The sequence below is a fragment of the Sturnira hondurensis genome, unplaced genomic scaffold, assembly GCF_014824575.4.
Source record: "Sturnira hondurensis isolate 20B ecotype Veracruz unplaced genomic scaffold, ASM1482457v3 Scaffold0019835, whole genome shotgun sequence".
In the NCBI taxonomy this organism is placed as follows: Eukaryota; Metazoa; Chordata; class Mammalia; order Chiroptera; family Phyllostomidae; genus Sturnira; species Sturnira hondurensis.
This window is the reverse complement of record NW_028092466.1, coordinates 4,533,281-4,551,580: the sequence shown is the minus strand read 5'-3', so window position 1 is coordinate 4,551,580 and position 18,300 is coordinate 4,533,281. Positions and strand designations below refer to the sequence as shown.

Here is an 18,300-nt window from a genome sequence, read left to right as displayed (position 1 = left end):
GGAACGTGGGGCCTGGCTAGGCGCTGAGTGGAACTGGATGACCCAGGGACTCACAGCTGCTCCAACCTTGTCCAGTCCCCTGGCACCTCCCCTTACCTACCTATACACACACACACACACATCAAACCAAAAATGAAACAGGAGCCAAATATGTTGGTTTTTATTGAACTCATTGGTCTCAAGGACAAATAAACAAACGGACAAAAAGGAGGAGAGATGATAGCAGGAGGACGAGAGCTGGGAAGAGACTCTGTGCACACCCAGGCCAGGGGTCCTGGCCCTGAAAGGACTGCAACTAGAGGTCCAGGTAAGCTGGGCTCTAATTCTAATCCTCCCCTTAAAGACGCTGGGGCTAGAGGGTCTACATGGCAGGTCTAGGGCACATCTCCTTTCTTGTCCAGTTTCCAGGCTCTTCCAGAGAAGAAAGCTGGATTGGTTGATCTCAGAGTTGGAGGAATGTGGAAACAAAGAGGCAAGGTAAGATAAAGTTTGGGGATGGGAGGGGGAACTGGGAAGGAGAGTTTAGAGTCCCAAGCTGGGGATCTCAATGGGAGGAGGTAGATTTTGACAGGAGAGGGAAACATGAGGCTGCCCAAAGTAAGGCAAGGGGCGATGGGGGTCCTTCCTTTTGGAGGGTCTGTTGTGCGTTTGACTCTAACCAGCAGCTTCTCACCCTGAATACTGTTGTACTGGTCCTCACAACTCAGGGCCACTTCATATGATGCCAGAACCACCTTGGGTGCAGGCTGATGGAGAACAGGGAGGGCGAAAGAGCCTGGAGGACCAGGAGAATCTGGCCCTACTCATGCTTGGGTCCATCTTCTGGGGTGGTAGGAGGAGGGGATTAAATGGAGACGCTGTTCTCGATGAGGGGAGGGTCCAGGTAGGTATAGGGCAGCGCCAGGCCCCGGTTCCGCTCCCGGATGTCCCGTGAGATCTGAGCCAGACGGTTCTGGAAGGCAGCAATGCTACGCCGTGGGGCCTCCTCGGTGAAGTGCTCATCCGGGTAGGTGCCCAGGGGCCTCTGGAGGGAAATCAGATGCAGGGTAAGGGTCATGTTCAGGGCAGGGTGAAGAATAATGAAGAACCATATTTGTCAACAAATACAGTCAAGGTTGCTTCTAAGGGCATGAACTAGGCACAGCTACCGTAAACGCACACCCTTCAAACCACAACCACAAAGCACCACTCACGGGACCATAACCCGCACAGAGGAGCCAGAACACCCACAGCTGGCAGAGCCTGGGGCAGAGCCAGGCATGGGAGCCAGCCAACCTAAGGTAAGTGCTCCCTCTGCTGGTAACCCTTTGCCTATTACCTTGAATCAGTTTCTGCCTGTGAAAATGGATGGATTGGACTAGAAAATCTCTGAAGGTCCCTGCCAGTGCCAGGTCCACTCTTCTGTGGACTAAAAGAACACAACCTCATTCATAAAACAACGGAAAACAAAGTGAACACGCTCCAGCAAACACACCCTATTTATACACCTACTACCTTACAACTGAACAGAATTCACCCCTAAAGACCTCCAGGCCAGAGATAGCTTCCCAATCATCCAACATCATGAAATTTTTGCCAACATAGTCGCCATCACCGTACACTGTCACACGGCATGGCATGGCCAACCACAGTCAAAAAATACTGCGATGAACTTCAGTCCGGGTGGCAGCGGGGGCTGCCTCTCTCCATGGCCGCACCACACAACCAGTTCACCGTCACGACAGGTGGGGCCGGCCTCCTAAACAGCACACACTTCCCGCCCACAAAACCTTCGTACTATGAAACTATAGCCAATAATACCGATATTTTAAAATGCTTTGTCTTGTTTTATTGCACTAGTAAAGCCTTCTAGAAAAGTGCTAACTGCCATCAGCAACAGTGCTTTGTTTTCTTGTCCCGACTGTAGTGAGACCTCTACTGTCATACCAGAAAGACAGTGTTTTGTCATCTGAAATATACTTTCTACCAAAATTCCGTAAGAGGGTTTCATTTTACACTAAGTTTTTATGAGTAATGGCTGTTCACTCTTAACAAATGCGTTTTTGACCTATATTGAGATGATTATACGGTGTGTTTCTTTACTGCTGTAACAAATTATGTCGTTAGATTTCATAAGGTTGAAACAACCTTTCATTCCTTTCATTCCTAGAATAAACTAGACTTCGTCACGGTGTATTGTTGTTTTATTATGTACTATCGGCCTTCGTTGGCTGATGATACATTTTTAAGGTTGTCGTAGCTAAGCGGAACAAGTTTATAATTTTATTTTCTTAATTGCAGCTGGCATGTTGCAAGCACTTCATGGGGACTACCACAATGGCACAACAATCCTGTAAGGCAGGCGCGCTCGTCATTCTCACTTCACGGATAAAGACACTGAGGCCTGGGGTGGGGGAGGGGGAGGGGAGATAAATGGTGCTGGGAGGGGACTTGACTTGGGGATGGTGAGCACACAGTACAGTGTACAGATGATGCACTGTGGAATTGAGCACCTGAAACCTATATAATTTTGTTAACCAGGGTCACCCCAATACATTCAATAAAAAGGAACTAAGAAACTAAGGCTTGGAGATGCCCCATTCCGTCCCCAAGGTCACCTAGGTGGGAACTGCAATCTGGGACAGGAACCCTCTACCTAAGACCCACCTCTCTCCTGAAGGGGCCCCACCTTCACCAGGTGGGGGTATCAGGGTCCCCAGTAAAGCAGAACCCAGTACAGTGATTTGGGACACTTTTAACCTTTGTCTGCACTTTCAAGCAGTCTGCACAATCAGGATTGACTTGCTCCTTGGCGGTTTGTTAGAACCTCCCCGTGTAAGGGCAGGACCAGACCTTTCACAGCCTTTCCCACTGGTGTGTGGTTTTCACCTCTTCTGCTAAGTTTTCTTTATGTTTTCCTAGAAAATCATTTCTTTCATCTAGATTTCCACATTTGTTTGCATAAAACTGTAAGTACAATTTCCTCGCAACTTCTTCAGTCTTCTCTGTATTTGTGGCCATATACCTTTCCCATTCCTAATGCTGTACATTTATGTTCTCTCTTTTTTTTCTTGACTAGAATTGTCTTTGTTTTCCTTTATTGGCCTTTTCAAAGAATCAGTTTTATGTCTGCTTTATCAAATTGACATCTAATGTCTAAAACTCTAGTTTAGTTTTTTTAAAAACTAAACACAGAAGAGAAAAACTAAACCCAGTAGACTGGGTTCAAGCCTACTTACCGGCTGTGTGACCTTGGACAAATTGCTTAGTGTCTCTGAACCTCAGTTTTCTTCCCTGTAAAATTGAACTACCATTTCCTGAATAGTAGTATGCTAGGCACTGCATGAAGTACTTTATTGTTTTTAAAGATTTGATTCATTTACTTTTAGAGAGAGGGAAAGGGAGGGAGAAAGAGAGAGAGAGAAACATCAACCTGTGGTTGCCTCTCATGTGGCCCCCACTGGACCTGGCCCACAACCCAGGCATGTGCCCTGACTGGGAATCAAACCAGCGACGCTTTGGTTCACAGGTCAGAGCTGAATCCACTGAGCCACACCAGCCAGAGATGAAGTACTTTAAATATAGCCACTTATTTATTTTCTATTTTAAAATAGTGGACATACGGTAGCTGATTTAATGACTAAGATGATAGAATCTCAAAAAGGGATAGTTGCTATTACTGTGGTCATCATAATTTCCCAGGTTAAACTTCCCACTGGCTCATGGGGAGGGAGTCCTTCAGCATCTTCCTCTTGCCTACTCATCCCTCTCCGCTGTGACACTGTGATTTATAAGAAATATATATGTTTGGTCTTCCTCCCACTCCTGGCACAGAGCTCCTGAAACCCTTATAATTTCACGATAGACTGTTACAGGTGTCTTTTGTTATTCAAAATAAGCCTCTTTCAGCCACGCCTGAGTTTATGTTAATGAGGTGACTTCTAGAAAGCACACCCACCCAGCTGGTTGCCATGGGAACCAAGCTCGTGATTAGGGAGTTGGAACTTTTAGTGCCACCTCCCAACCTCTGGGGAGGGAGAGGGGCTGGGGGTTAAATGAATCCCCAGTGGCCAATAATTTAATCAGTAATTCCTATGTAATAAAGCCTTCATCAAAATCCCTAAGATGCAGGTTTGGGAACTCCCAGGTGGGTGCACGTGTGGAGGTGCTGGGAGGCGGTGTACCCTGAAAGAGCACACAAGGTGAGGTGTGTAGGCAGAGAGCACCCCTTCCCACACACATCACCTTGTGCATTTCTTCCACCAGGCAGTTCCTGAGTTGTACCCTCTCATAATAAACCTGTATTCTAGAAACTGTTTTCCTGACTTCTGTGAGCTGTTCCAGCACATAATGAAACCCGAGAAGGGGGCTGTAGAAACCTCTGATTTATAGCTGGGTGGTCAGAAACACAGCTGACAATCTGGACTTTCATTTGGCAGTTGGTGTCTGAAGCGGGACAGTGACAGTCTTGTGGGACAGAGCCCTTAACCTGCGGGACCTGACACTGTCTCCAGGTAGTGTCAGCACTGAGCTGAATTAGAGGGTGCCCAGCCAATGTCTGAGAATTGTTTCCGGTGGGAACAACCCCCATGCATTGGTAGCCAGAAGTACTGAGAGTATTGCATTGAGAGTAGTAATAAAGTATTCTGTGAGTAAACCAAAAAAAGAGTTTCTCCTTTATAATGACAGAAATAAATGCCTCGAAACCCTTGGGAGAGGGGACCAGAAAGGATGACCCAGGGATGAGTTTCTGGCAATCCCAGGCTATAGGATGGTAAGTCAGAACTTGCTAAGGAGATAAAAAATCTACACCAAATGGAGTCAGACAAGAGAAATGAGGATATTCCTGTAATGTGAGAGAGCTTGTGAACGCAACCAGGAGGGCAGAGGCATGACTGATAGCTGAATGTGTACATGGAGATGATGGTAATCGGTGACCAAAGGGCTGTTCACCTCCGTAAGGCCTGGTAGCCTAAGTATCGCCTCCTCACTGTTGTTCCTGCCTCCAAAATAGCCCCTCCCACCCATCGACACAGCCACAGAAGCACTGTTTGCTAAAACCCAAATTTAGCCATGTCACCCCAGGCTTAAATCCCTTCAGTGTCTGTCCATTGTCCTCTGAATGAATATTGTGCCCACACTGTCCCATTTGTGATCCTCGAGACACAATGGACTCTTGCCTTCACTTCATTTCATTTCACTTGGTCTCATCCTTCACCTCTGCCTAGAAATTCACACTGCCCGTCCTTTGTCTTTCAAACTCCTACTGGTCTCACAGGTCCTAGTTTAGATGTCACTTCCTCCAAGAAGCCTCCTTGGGTTCACCCACACTTGGTCAGGTCCCAACAGGGCCCTGTCCTTACATCTACGGCTGGACTGTAGCCAGCTCATGTGGACAGGATTCACATCTGCCCACCAGCACCTGGCACATTGCAGGGGCTCAAGAAGTACATGTTCAAATGGAGGAATTAGTACCTAAATAATACCTACAACACTATGGTACTCCTTTTCATTTATCTGTGTGTCTCCTCAGCTAGACAATAGGATTCTTGAAGGTAGGAAGGTCTCACCCAACTTTACATGCCTGGTGCCCACCATTGTGTTGACACACGGGAGGTACCCAATAAATGTGTATTGAATGTTTAGATGATGGGTAAATGGTTGATGGATGATGAATGGTTGATGGATGGAAGAATAAATGGTTTGTTGGATGGATGGATGGATAGATGGATGGATTGGTAAACTGGTGAATTGGATGGACGTTGTATCCCAGCCACTAACTGGTATTTGCTTCAATGTGTGTCTCTGGGGATCAACTATCATTTCCTGCAGAAACTGAAGAACCCAAGGCAGTTCAGCAGTGGACATGAATGACAGCAGTCACTCCCTAAGTCCCCCTCGAATGGCCACCATCACCTCCAGTGCCCAGGCCCTGCAAGCCACCCCCCAACCCCACCCTATGCACACACCTGGTCCTTGGGCTCTTGGCTGACCAACCAGAAGAGAAGAAGATTGTTACAGGTGACGTTCACTTCAGGGAGGGCTTCTAGGTAACTCTTCAGAGTGGTCATCCCCTTGGTCTGTGGTGGGGGCTGCTTCATGGATGATGGGGCATTAGGCATCCAGGCCCCAAAGTCATGCTGTGGAGACCCCCACCCCAGTTGAGTCAACTGGCCAGAGGGAGAGGACCAGCTCCTTTATCATCATCCCTGATCCTGCCCCCTACCGTCCTGGGCCTTGTAGCTGGGAAATGAGGAGGTCATGGGAAGGGAAGAGAAGGAGGGGTAGAGAATAGGAAGTTCCGGCAGTGAGGCAGGAGCCTGGCTCACCCTTGTCACTCCCTTCCCTTCCCAATGCGACTGGGTGGAATGAATCACCAAGGAAGGAGAAGGACCCAGAGAGGAGGTAACTCTAGAAGTAGGCCTTGGGCTGGCATGCCAAACAGAGCAACCTGATGTTCCACTCGGCTCCATCGTGATCACGACAGGAGTCCCTAAGTTCTGCTCCTTGTGCAACACCAACTCAAGCCGCCATTGCAACCTTGGCCTCAGCTCCACCCCAGTCATCATCTGACACGAGTCCTTCCCTCTACCCAGTCACCACTCCTACCCCGACCCTAATGATAAACCCCAAACCTGACCCACCCATGCTCTCAGCCCAAACTCCAGCCTCCTGTGCGTTGCTGAGCCCAACCTTTCCCGGCCCAGTGCCCCTCTGGCCTGCCCCCTGCAGCCTCACCTGCCCGCTGTTGACAGCAGCATGTTGGGCGGAACAGTTGAAGATGATTGCTGTGAGGAACTTCACCAGCTCTTTTGGGGTGCACAGCCGGCATGGGAAGCCTGGGTGTGGGAGGAAGGGAAGAGGGTGTGGAGGGGACTGGATTCCGAGGGGCAGCTCAGGGCTGGGGCTCAGCATAGGGGGAGAGTGAGGAGTTGAGAGCTGAACATTTGGCCACCACTGTCTTTAGACTAAGATTAGGGTTGGGCTGAGGTTAGGGATGGGCACCACCATGGTCGGTGGTCTCTGAAGATGGTCAAGAGAGGAGCTGGGTGTTGGGGTCAGACCAGAAAATGCCCAGCTGGCACAGCCGTGCAGCCAGGTCCCCTCCAGCCACCGTGGCACTCCTGTCCACAGCCCATGTTAGCACTTAGTGATGTAAGTCTACCTAGTTCCCTGTTGTCCAAGCAATCAGGTCATCTGCTACTGGGCTTAGTTGCAGGGACAGATGTCAAGAACGTGCTGCTCATAAGCTCACAGTGGTAGAAGCAGAAGGAAGCTCTCAGGCCAGGCCTTGGCTCTTTGAAGAGTGAGCAGGCAGGCAAGGCACTGAGGCTGTGCTGGCGGGAGGAGAAGGGAGCTTCCTGAGGAAGAGCGGGTAAGCTGTCGGTGGAAAAAAGATGACAGGGGAAGCATTTCGGCCCTTGGCCCTCTTCTCTCTGTACTTGGTCTCCTCCGAGTCGATAGCTTAACCTCCTCCCATGGGCTGACAACCCTTAAGTCCACATCTCTGGCTGGCTCCCCCTGCCCCTGAACTCGAGGGTCAATAGTGGGCTTAAATCTGCAGCCGCTCCCTCTCAGCACCAGCTGAGTGTCTACAAGCCATCTCAGACTTAACATCTGCAAAAGCCAATGCTTGACTGCCTCCTCTACACACTCCCCAAACCTGTCCCTCCCACAGTCATCCCATTTTGATAGTCTTTATCCTGTGCGCTCACTGCTCTTATCTCATACCCCACATACCAGCAAATGCTTCCAGAGCCAATTTTGTCTCATCGCCTGCCTCCACCACTACCTAGTACCCAGCATCTCACTCCCCGGTGAACCTGACTGCTCCCACCATTACTCCGACAGCTTGAGGAAATGGTCCTTTAGAGCCATAAATCCAATTCTGTCACTACATGCCAGAACCCACTGCGGGCTTCCTATCCCTCCTACCTCACAGAGATCCTACTTGATCTGTCTCTGGCTTATTCTCTGACTTCATTTCCTTCCCAGCTTTTCTCTCTCTCACCTACTCTATTCCAGCCGCACAGGCCTTCCTCCTGTTCTTCAAACCGGCCAGCGCGCTCCCACCTCAAAGCCTTGCACTCCCACCTCTGCCTGCCCCCGTTAAGCCCAGCCAGCCACAGGAATGGCTCTCTCATTTCTTCCACATCTCTACTCAAACACCACCCCTCAGGGAGGCTTTCCCTGACCACGTATCTGAAATTATCCCCCCACCTCAACACGCTAGTGATTTCTGATGTTGTTTCGATCTTCTTAGCATTCATAACCACCTAACATGTTTGTTTGTTATCTGTGTCTCCCCTCAAGAATATTAAGCTCCATGAAGGCTGGGATTTTTGTCTGTCGCATTCACTGCTGAACCCCAGCATCTAGAGCAACACTTACTATGTATTAAAAGAGTGCAGTGATGAGCGGTTGAATAGAGTGAATTCATGAGAGGGTAAGAAGCCAGAGTGGGAAGAAATGGGGCATAAGCCAGGTGGAGGGGCAGTAGGGTACTCATTGGGGGTGAGGCTGCCGCAGTGTGCCAGGCCAGGTTTCTGGGCGCTATTTCAGAGGCTCGCTAGGGCGGTGCCCCACAGGCTTGGCACGCAACATCTAAAGGTTGAGAAGCAGCTGCCACAATGCAGGAATAGCGTGAAGGCTGGGATTAGGGTGATGACAGCGGGAAATTATAGGGACAATAGGGTTGGCCACCCACTGGGATTTAGGGAAAGAGGAAGGCAGAGGAGAACATGAGTCAAAGACGGCTCCAGGGTTCGGAGTCAGGATGCCCGGAGGAACCCTGATGCAACAGAAAGAGAGGTTTCAAGAGAGGATTGGGTATCTGCCTGGGACTGTGTGGGAAGCCTCCGAACGTTCTATTCCTGGCTGATACTCTAACCTTGAGGGCTGAAAATAAAAAAAGGAAAGCAGTCAGATCGTTTATGGGAATTTTTCTGTAACTCATATTAGTGTTTTCCCCCTTGAAATATGGAGCGAAAGGTATAGTGCCTGAGGTTAATGAATGAGTGTTTTACCTTAAAGCAGATGAAACTAGGATAAGTTTATACTGGTCAGGAGAGATGCTTATCAGTCTGAAGAATGTTCTGGTGTATTAAATTAGAGGCAAACTTAATTAAGTAAGATAGGAGAGTGAGCCAACAGTAATTACACCCCCTTCTGGGTCTTAAATAAGAAACAGACCACTCCAAAGAGAAACGCCTTTGGGAAGAGGAGCAGTTGAAATCACGGACGCCTGTGATCAACAGCAGGCTTGCAACGCTCAGGGAGGGGTCACCCTTTAAAAGATCCAAAAGCAATCTGGCTGTCACCACCTTTACTCAGAAATCATTCTAGGCATCACTAAGAGTGGGGCAACCTGACATTATATGCCTTCCAAGATGATGCAATGTGGAGACCACAGCAAGCCCTGAGAAATATTCTTGTTTGAGGCCAAAGATGGCTCCGACAGCACGATGCAACATGTCCGTACAACTCAGCAAATGGAAGTGAATGGATGGGCTCAGGCTCATGTAAAGATCTAGAAGGGACCAGAGGGCCACAGGGTAGTGGTTGAAAGCAAGGACTTTGAAGATCATGGGATCGGGCCCTGGATCCTGCCTCTACCACTTACTGTATAACCTTCTCTGTGCCTATTCCCTGTCTATTGAGTGGGACTAATACTAGGATGTACTTCAAATTCTGGTCATTAAACAGGAACTGATCAATGGTGAGACCTGGGGAAGCACTGCATCATTGGGAGCTTGTGGTTAAGGGATGGAGAAGAGATACCTGAGCTTTTCCGGCTCAGGAACGCCTGAGCAAAAATCTCGCTGACCCAGGCCTGCAGCTCCGAATCCTGCTGCACCGACGCATCACTGGGGTAATAGTAGCCCACGATTTCTGAGACAAAGCTGCAGGAAAGAGATGCTCATTCTGTCCTATCACAGTGACCTTGGGCTCAGGCCTGGCCAGAAAACTATGAGCCAATACTGCTCAGGTAGGGGATGACAGCTGGTCAGAGTCCGCTGACAGCCATGGAAGATCCCCAGATACAGCTGGAGCCTGACTGCCCAGGCTTCCCTCAAGTCTCCCTGACCCACTCCTGAGTCATGGCTGCTCTGGGCCTCCTTCCTGCACAGGGGCTGGAGGAGAGTAGGTACACAGAGGAGAGCCAGACTCACGCTGCCTCCCCTCCCCGCTCAGCACCCAAGAGAAAGGAAGACCTGCCTGCCAGGAGGCCCCAGGCTACACAGAGCTGTTTCACCTTCTCTGGACACTCTATCCTTCCCTTCCTCCACTGTGTTCACACACAGCCCAGCCTCTCTCCAGCCCAAAGCTATCTGCCATTTCATAGGGGACCCCAACCCTAATGCTCACCCTTGGGAGTGCTCCATGCTGAGAACACCTGGAAACCCCACCACCAAGCGCCCCAGCCTACATCAACACAGAGGTCCACACTGCCCCTGAACCAGGAGGGTCTTGCAGGGCCAGACTGGCTTCAGGGTCCCAGGCTCACACCTCTCAATGGCGGCCCAGATCTTCAGACTGTCATCTCTGTAATGGTAGTTGGGGATAGCCAAAACACCTCGGGCCCGCAGGCTGTCCGGAAGGCAGAAATTGGTGTAGGTGAAGTGGGCCAGGCCAGTGCTCATGAGGTAGAGGAGGCCTTGCCTCCCGATTGAGGTGACCTGAGGAGACATCACAGCTCAGCTCCTGGGCCCTCCCAACCTCCATCCTGGTGCCCGGGGGACCAGATGGGGCTAGTGACTCAGCAGAGGGGATTTTTCAGCTAATCAAGCAGTGCAAGATCATGGATCAAAATCACCCATTGGGACTCACCAAGGTTGTGACTCTACTATGTGCATAGGAGGTAATCATTAGGTATTTGGTAACCAAATGAATGAGCTGATGCTAGGGAGGCAGAGCAGGGGTTGGCCCGGGGGTCCACGAGGGGTTGTGCTTAGGCTGGGGGTACCCTACCCGCCTCAGGGAGCATTTGGAACTTGGCCTAAGGGGTGGGACCCCGTGGGTGAGATGGGCAGGCAGAGACAAGGTTTGTGGGCGATGCAAGTAGGAGACTGAGGGCAGGGGCGGGTCTTGGGAAAAGGGGGTGGCTGGCCGGAACTGTGGGATGAGATTTGAGGCCAAACTGGGTTGTAGGTCGAGCAAAGTGCCCTTCAGAGCGGGGCCTCAGAGACGGGGTGGGGGTGGGGGTGGGGGTTGGGAAGGCCGCACCTTGTCTATCAGGCCCTCGGGGTTGAGCAGAGTGGCGCGGGCGATGGTGTTCACCTGCAGCGTGTACCGAGTATGGGGAAGCAGGAGCTGCGAGTGGGATGAGGTCACAGGAGCTAGCTAAGGTCAGGGCCTTGCCCTGGCCCCACCGCCTCGCGACCCACCAGGGGGGTCTCACCGACCTTGTAGATAGGATGACAAAGTGGCAGCTGACGCAGCGTGGCCATGGCGAAGGCCTCGCACAGCAAATGTGTGCACAGGAAGTGCGTGTTGTTCTCGTGCACAAGGAAGTCGGAGTTGCGCACCCAGGTCTTGGCCAGCAGCCAGTCCCAGTCCGAGTCAGTGGGCAGAAAGATGGGGCTGTCGGGCCCTGGGGTCTGGCTGAGCTGCGTCCAAGAGTAATAAGGGAGTAAGACTTAAGACAGCTAGGGTGCACGTTGAAGCCCCACACCCAAAAGCCCCTCCACAGGCTCACCTGGATGGCCAAGGGCATTAGCGCCCCCTGGGGGTTAAGCCACAGCAGGCAGAGAGGGGCAGCCAAGTACTGCTGGCGGCCATTTAGGCACTGGACAGGGACATCCGCTAGGATCCAGTAGTCAGCTAGGAAGATGTTCCCTCTCTGCGGAAGGCACACAGAGCCTCAGAGTGCCCTTCCCACCCATGCTCCGCTTTTCTCCCTGTTTTCTGCCCATTTCCACTTCAGCTCTGGCCTCTGCAATGCTTGGTATCTGCACTCATGGTCAATGTCGGGTACCCCACCCTTCCCAGAATGTTAGGAATGAGGTCCAGCAGAATACCTTGTTGTGCGACCTCTCACCTGGCTTCCCAGCTTGGACAAGCCTTCATCCTCTCCCCTTCTGCCCATACCTGGTCCTTCCTACTCTCAACACAGATGACCTCAGTGTATCCAAGAAAAACAAAATCGCCAAACCCATCTCCAGCCTTCTAGAGGATACCTGAGCACTTGACTACTTCAGAGAAACTGGATCATCATCTTCTCCCACACCCTCAAAACTCCTAGTGCTCCATGATTGTGCCTGCTGTATCTAGCGGCACTGTCTTCGGTCTGTCCTCAAACAGCCTTCTTTGGACATCAGCACTTAGGATCTTGGAGGCCCAAAATAGAGGGAGAGCCTCCTCCAAACTGTCCTGTTCATTCATACCCCTTCAAGGAGTCCTGAACACTCACATCACTGTGCCATCCCCAGGCCCATCTGGCCCTTATCCACATCTACTCTACTTAAAAGGTGCAGGGCCAAGGCTACCCAGAGGATGACGCCTGCAGGCTGGATGCAGCCCTGGCCATCCCACCCCAGCCTTCACACCATGCTTTCTCCATAATGGCAACTCACCCACCTCTAGCTCTGTCTTCAGACAGGTGCCAGGCCCCAGCAAGGGGGCTACCATGTCATCGGTGACAGGCAGCTTGCTGGGCAAGCTGGAGAGGCAATGGAGCATGACAGGATTGACGCCATTCAGGTACTGGTACCCAAAGAAGTGGTCCTCACACCAGTGCTCTGTGACATACTCTAGGGGGTGAGAGGGGGAGGGACTGGTTGGATTGGAAACTACTTCTCCAGATCTTGCTCCTGCCCAGGTCTTTGCTCATCATCATTTTAGTTTAGGATTTCACAGCAACCCTACAAAGTAGGTGAATTACATTTTCATTTAACACTGGACGCTAAGAGCCAAAGAGGTGGAGTGAGTTGCTCAGCTGAGTGGCATAACAGGGCTTTGAACCTAAGTCTGGCCCCAAAGCCCAGAAGGCTTGGTGGTGGGGGTAGAGGAACAGAAGTGAGTGCTCCTGAGCAAGATCAGGGCTCCCTAAGTGACTTGACTTTTCTCAGGCAAGCAAAGTATCTCTTGTCCTTACTCCCCTATTCTTGTCTCCTCCCAGAGGAAGGGGAGATTCGAGGGTTCCTGTGGGGGGGGGGTCTATGAGATTGCGAAACCAGGAGCCCCTCCCACCAGAATCCAGCAGGCTGTCTGAGAGTGCTGGGGGAGGGTACTTTCTCAGGAACGGCAGAGGGATCTGAGCATGGACAGGCTAGAGGATGGACATCTGCTCGGCTCTGCACACCTGAAGTGAATGTCTTGTGGCACCAGAATACATTCCGGATGTCATCCAGCTTCTTCCAGGAGCCCTTTCGGTCCAGCAGCCCTCGAAGCTTCATTCCCAGGGACCTGAGGGGGAGGGGAAGTGAAGGTGGGGTCTGGGGCTTTCTGGAGCACTGTGTCCCCAGCCTAGAGGTCTGGAGGGAACTGACAAGATCAGTGGGTTTGCCCAGGACCCACCCACTCTCCCCTCACCTATCCTTCTCCCCCTGGCAAAAAGCCTGCTTCAGTCCCACCTACCACCCAGAAAGCCACCTCCTGCCCCCCCCCCCCCAGATCGCTGCCTCCTCTAGACACCAGAGTGTGGACAGTACCCGCTCCAGCCATGTCACACTTAGAACTTCAGCCATTGCCTTGAGCTGCTAATAACCCTTCAATTGCTAATTCACTGTGTTACGTGTCTCCCTAGTGATACCAAGTCCTTCCCAGCAAAGATTATATCCAAATACTACTAGCATCTATTGAGAGATTATTTTGTGCTGGGTGTTACTTCATTAAGTTTTCTCCCAAACCTATGAGGTAGGTATGCATATTATTGTCATTTTATAAATGAGGAAACTATTTAGAGGCTAAGTGAAAATCAAGTTCACACAGCTAGAAAGCATTGGTTCTGGGAATTGAAACTGAGATGGTCTGGCCGCCTCCTTAAAGTATAAGAGTGAGGCCTCTCTGTTCTACTCAACATGGGGCCATGCTGTGCACAATCAATTGTATTGGCTTGAGGAATAAAAAAAAAAGAATGGATGAATAAGGAGCAAAGAGGAGACGATGGGAAGATAGAGAGTGGAGGAGTCTAAGGAGAGAGAGAAAGAGAGAAGAGACTGGGGAGCAGAGAGAGGAGACTGGGGAGCAGAGGAAACTGGGGACCACAGAGGGGAAAGACTGGGCAGGGAGAGGGGAGACTATGGAACAAAGAAAGAAAAGACTGGAGGCAGAAAGAAGGGAAAGAGAAGCAGAGATGTGTCTGTGCATTGAAGGGGCAGAGGCAGATGGGAGAGTGAGCAGGAGCGCAGAGCCGGCAGTTGCCTCACGGAGGAACGGCGTTGAAGATCAGCGAGGTCGTCTTGGTGGCCGAGTATCTAATATTGGGCTCCATGTGCAGCAAAGACGGGATGTCAACTTTCATGGGGAAAAAAGGCAGGTGCCGATTCCCACTGCTGGGAGCGGGGGATGGGAGGGTAATGGGGCAGAAGAACAGAGAACAGTTAGAAAGATCTGCAGCTCACTTCCTTAATTCCTTCCCTTTCTCCTCCCCCAGACTTCCTAGGCCTTCCCTCACTCTGGGCTTTTCCCCTGCCCTCTCCCATCAGGCCTGAAACCACCTCGTCCTCTCTGCCAGACCCCTGGACCCTCCCTGCCTATTCCACTTCTGACACTTAGATTAAATTGCATTTATCATAGTTCCCAACTTCTATTTCCAGGCTGCCTGGGATCCAGCCTCCCAACAGACCCTTCACTTCACACCCCTCCACCTTCTTCCCAAAGCCTGGGTCTTCCCTCACCTGTCATCTTGGTCTGCACACGCTGTTGTCCTGGTCAAGGCAAATTTCTTGTCTGACTCAATCTGCTGGAAGCTGCTGACATCCACGATGCCAGGGAAGCCAGGGGCATAGACTTTCCAGCTTCCAAGAGAAAGAGGTTAGAGGTGGTAGGTCAAACTTAGGGTACACAGAAACTTTAGCTCTTAAAGACATGCCTTGAAATTAAAATGCCCCCAAAACTCCAACTTTCTGGATAGGTGACAAAAAATTTGAATTTTCTCCCTGAGGCACTGGGTTTCAGGTCAGGGTAGAATTGGAGGATGACGTGAATGTCCAAGCTGCATTAGGATCAGGTTTGTGCTGAGATTAAGATGGTGGACAGGTCGGAAGTGATGCTGAGGAGGGGGTGAGTCTGAGGGTGGCCTGAGATTCGCTGGTTCTGACCTTGAGGTCAGTATTAGGTTGAAGTTAGGTTTAAATAACGTTCCTGATTGGAGTTGGGCCCCCAAGAGTGGGACCGAGGTCAAAGTCAGTAAAGTGATTAAGTCTGGGGTCATAATAAAGACGGGAGAGAAGTCCAACTAGGTCACCCTCACCGGTAGCACTCCTGTCGGGCCTGGAGTTCCCGTCTCCTGTGGTCCAGAAGGATTGGAAGGGGGTCTTGACAAATAGTTCTCGCTGTGGGAAATGAAAACTATTTATCAATTAAGTCTCTTTTTCTAACAACAACTTCTCCGGCAAAGCTTGCCTGAACCCCTTAACCCTTGTACCCAATCCCTCAGTGATGTGGATACCCCGTGTTCTTTGTACATTCATCAGTAGAGGGGATTCAGGCAGGACAACCCCTGAATTATAACAATCTCCTATATTGTTTGCATGTTTGTCTTCTTCCTAAGACTAACCCTTTCTGGGCAGAAGTCACATTATATTCACTTTCTGTATTCTCAGCATGTAGCATGGTGCCTAGCACAGTGTACACAGCACGTACACAGTACACGAGGTGAACACATGTAACGAAGTGATGAATGGATTGTTATGATGATAGATGGAGTTTCAGAGGGACATCTATGAAGAACTCACAATGGGCCAAGGGGTAATGTTCACTCACCTTACCTTGATCTAGAACAGCATCTCTCATTCCTAAAACTCATCTCAAACCATAGACTAGCCCTAGTCTTGCCTTTCCAGATCAGACAACTCAGGAGATATGGGGGTCCAGAAGCCAAAAGAGCCTGAGACCAGCATTCTTGAGAATCCACCTAAATTCAAGAAGGAGTCCTGGCAGCACCTCACAGGGACTTCATACACATTGGAAAAGCCAGTAGTAGTGGACAGAGCCTTTTCAGCTAACTTCTCTGAACATTCAGGGCTTCTCCACCTGTTGAAATGCACTCAGCTTGCAGGTTAGTTCCTTTCTGGGCTCCAGAGGAATTCCTTTTGGGGACATGTAGAGGCAGTCAGCAGGAAGCAAACTGCTGTCTGTGTGTGTTTGTGTCTGTGCTGGGTGGTGTGAGTGGACGTGAGCATGTGTCTAGTCTATGTGTGTCTCCAGAGGGGTGAATACTGTCTAGAAGGCCCCTACCTTTCAGGGCTTTAGAAGTTCACTTTTTTACCCCAGGAAACATTTACTTGGGAGCCCTGAACTTGTTACACTAACCCCAACCCTGTTTTCTACATCTTGGGCTCTGAGAGACCCTGCCCCTACCCAACAGATGCCTTCTGGAGCACAGGCCAGTCCCTGCCTCTGGCCCACCTGTTCCTGGTCGCAGCTCTATAGTGCAGTAGCCCTCAATCCACTGATAGCAGGGAAAGTGGAAAAGGGTACCATCGGGGGCGGTGACACAGATGTGGCTGCAATACCAGGAGTCCTTACGGAAGAAAGCATAGCGCTCCTTGTGTAGACGCAGCAGCAAGAGCTCACCCAGCTCTGCTGAGCAGCGCACCTTGTACTTCTGCACCTGAGAGAACCAAGAGAGGGAGCAGGTGAGAGGCAAGGAACCGCCAGAGCTGTCCGTGCACCTTGCAAGGTGTGGCTATACCTACACCTATTCTGGCATAGAAACCTGAGCTGCTGCTGACCCATATGATGCTTTTGTGCCTAGCACAAAAAGAGCTATGAATTTGAAAAGAGCATCCCTTCACAAGGCAGAAGCAACCACAGCTACCACAGGCAAGGGTGGGTTCTGGATTTCACTAGCCTCCTTGGCGGCTGACTTCTCCCCGGGACCCGTCAGCAAACAATCCTTGGGCCTGACAGAGATAGGCAGACTCCTCCAGAGAAGATGAAACCCAGACTTATGGGAGTTCAAGCGACTTGCCCAAAGCCCATCTTCACTTATGAGAGGAGGAGCTAGGGAGCCAGGGGAATTCTGACCCCCTTGCCCAGGGCTCCTTCACAGTGCTGTCTGGGTGGGATTTATTATCCCCAGGAAACACAGGAACCAGACAGAATCAGGAATGGTGAGGAGGTCAGGACCAGCATTCTGAGTTCTGCAGGATTTGATGAGCCCTGAAGGAAGACTCTCTCCTCCTTCAGGGTCACCCTGCTGCCCTACCTCCACTTCTCCCTCTCTCCTCAGTACTCACCGATCCAGGGGTAAAGTCCCTGCCCATGCGATCCAGTAGCTGCTTGGGGCTCTCGCCACACATGCCCACCAGGGTGACAGAGATGTTGTCCAGTGTGCCTGCCCCCAGGTAAGCACCAGTGGTCACTCGCACGCGGTACACGGCCATGATGAGCGGGACGGAGGAATGGCCCCAAGAAGGTTAGCCCCAGCAGCAGCTGGCCTGAAGGTGAGCAGCAGGCGGGGCAGAATTGGATTGCTGGGATGCTGAGCCGCTGGAGAGGAGCTCTGAGGTGGGGGGTGTGGGGGACAGGCTAGGCCTCTGAGAAAAGGATCAGCTCTCTCTCTGAGATGCTCTCTCTCCAGAAACTCCTGGCCTCTGCCCTNACGGAGGAATGGCCCCAAGAAGGTTAGCCCCAGCAGCAGCTGGCCTGAAGGTGAGCAGCAGGCGGGGCAGAATTGGATTGCTGGGATGCTGAGCCGCTGGAGAGGAGCTCTGAGGTGGGGGGTGTGGGGGACAGGCTAGGCCTCTGAGAAAAGGATCAGCTCTCTCTGAGATGCTCTCTCTCCAGAAACTCCTGGCCTCTGCCCTTGCTCACTGTGGGCTCCCTCTCTCCGCCCACACTTGCACCCTAATAGTTGTTTGCTTCCCTCTGACACAGCCGGTCCCTCTGGCTGACAGAACAGGGTGGCTCACCCAGATGAGTATCAGGAGCTCGGGCCCCCTTGGAAAGGGAGGGACCAAATGCTAAAAAAGAGACAGGGAGCAGGTGACGTCTGTATGATTGAAACATTGCCCTTCTTCTGGTCAGGAGCCCTACAGATGCTTCGGGGGCCCTCGTCCGTCCCTCCACACCCAAATTGCCCCACAAGAACCTTTCCTCTTCTCTCTCAACCACAACTGGGAACAGAGCACCCACATTCCTACTTGTGAATCA

The 18,300-nt window shown here is 51.2% G+C and overlaps 1 protein-coding gene across 2 annotated transcripts; it reads right to left on the bottom strand.

Moving 5' to 3' along the window:
- Positions 1-221: 221 nt before the first annotated feature.
- On the bottom strand, positions 222-17,647 carry LOC118974644 (hydroperoxide isomerase ALOXE3). Of its 2 annotated transcripts, none has more exons than XM_037028165.1 (15): positions 17,385-17,647; positions 16,552-16,756; positions 15,395-15,476; positions 14,820-14,939; positions 14,349-14,474; positions 13,283-13,386; positions 12,559-12,731; positions 11,678-11,821; positions 11,385-11,588; positions 11,206-11,292; positions 10,489-10,658; positions 9,760-9,881; positions 6,718-6,818; positions 5,949-6,119; positions 222-1,024 (listed from the first exon to the last, which is right to left on the bottom strand). In XM_037028165.1, the coding sequence occupies exons 1-15, from the start codon at positions 17,529-17,531 to the stop codon at positions 845-847; spliced, it is 2,136 nt and encodes a 711-aa protein (XP_036884060.1). In that variant the 5' UTR covers positions 17,532-17,647; the 3' UTR covers positions 222-844. The 2 variants fall into 2 exon arrangements, with proteins under 2 accessions (XP_036884060.1, XP_036884059.1); XM_037028164.1 differs by having other exon boundaries at positions 14,349-14,471; positions 17,385-17,585.
- Between the last annotated feature and the right edge of the window lie 653 nt (positions 17,648-18,300).

What these genes read in the sequence shown, in the direction of transcription:
- LOC118974644 (XM_037028165.1), bottom strand. Translation starts at nt 17,531, where the DNA reads ATGGCCGTGTACCGCGTGCGAGTGACCACTGGTGCTTACCTGGGGGCA. An exon ending in GGGACTTTACCCCTGGATCG is followed by an intron (nt 16,757 to 17,384) that starts GTGAGTACTGAG and finishes TGGTTCTCTCAG; the next exon opens with GTGCAGAAGTACAAGGTGCG. An exon ending in AGAGCTGCGACCAGGAACAG is followed by an intron (nt 15,477 to 16,551) that starts GTGGGCCAGAGG and finishes CATTTCCCACAG; the next exon opens with CGAGAACTATTTGTCAAGAC.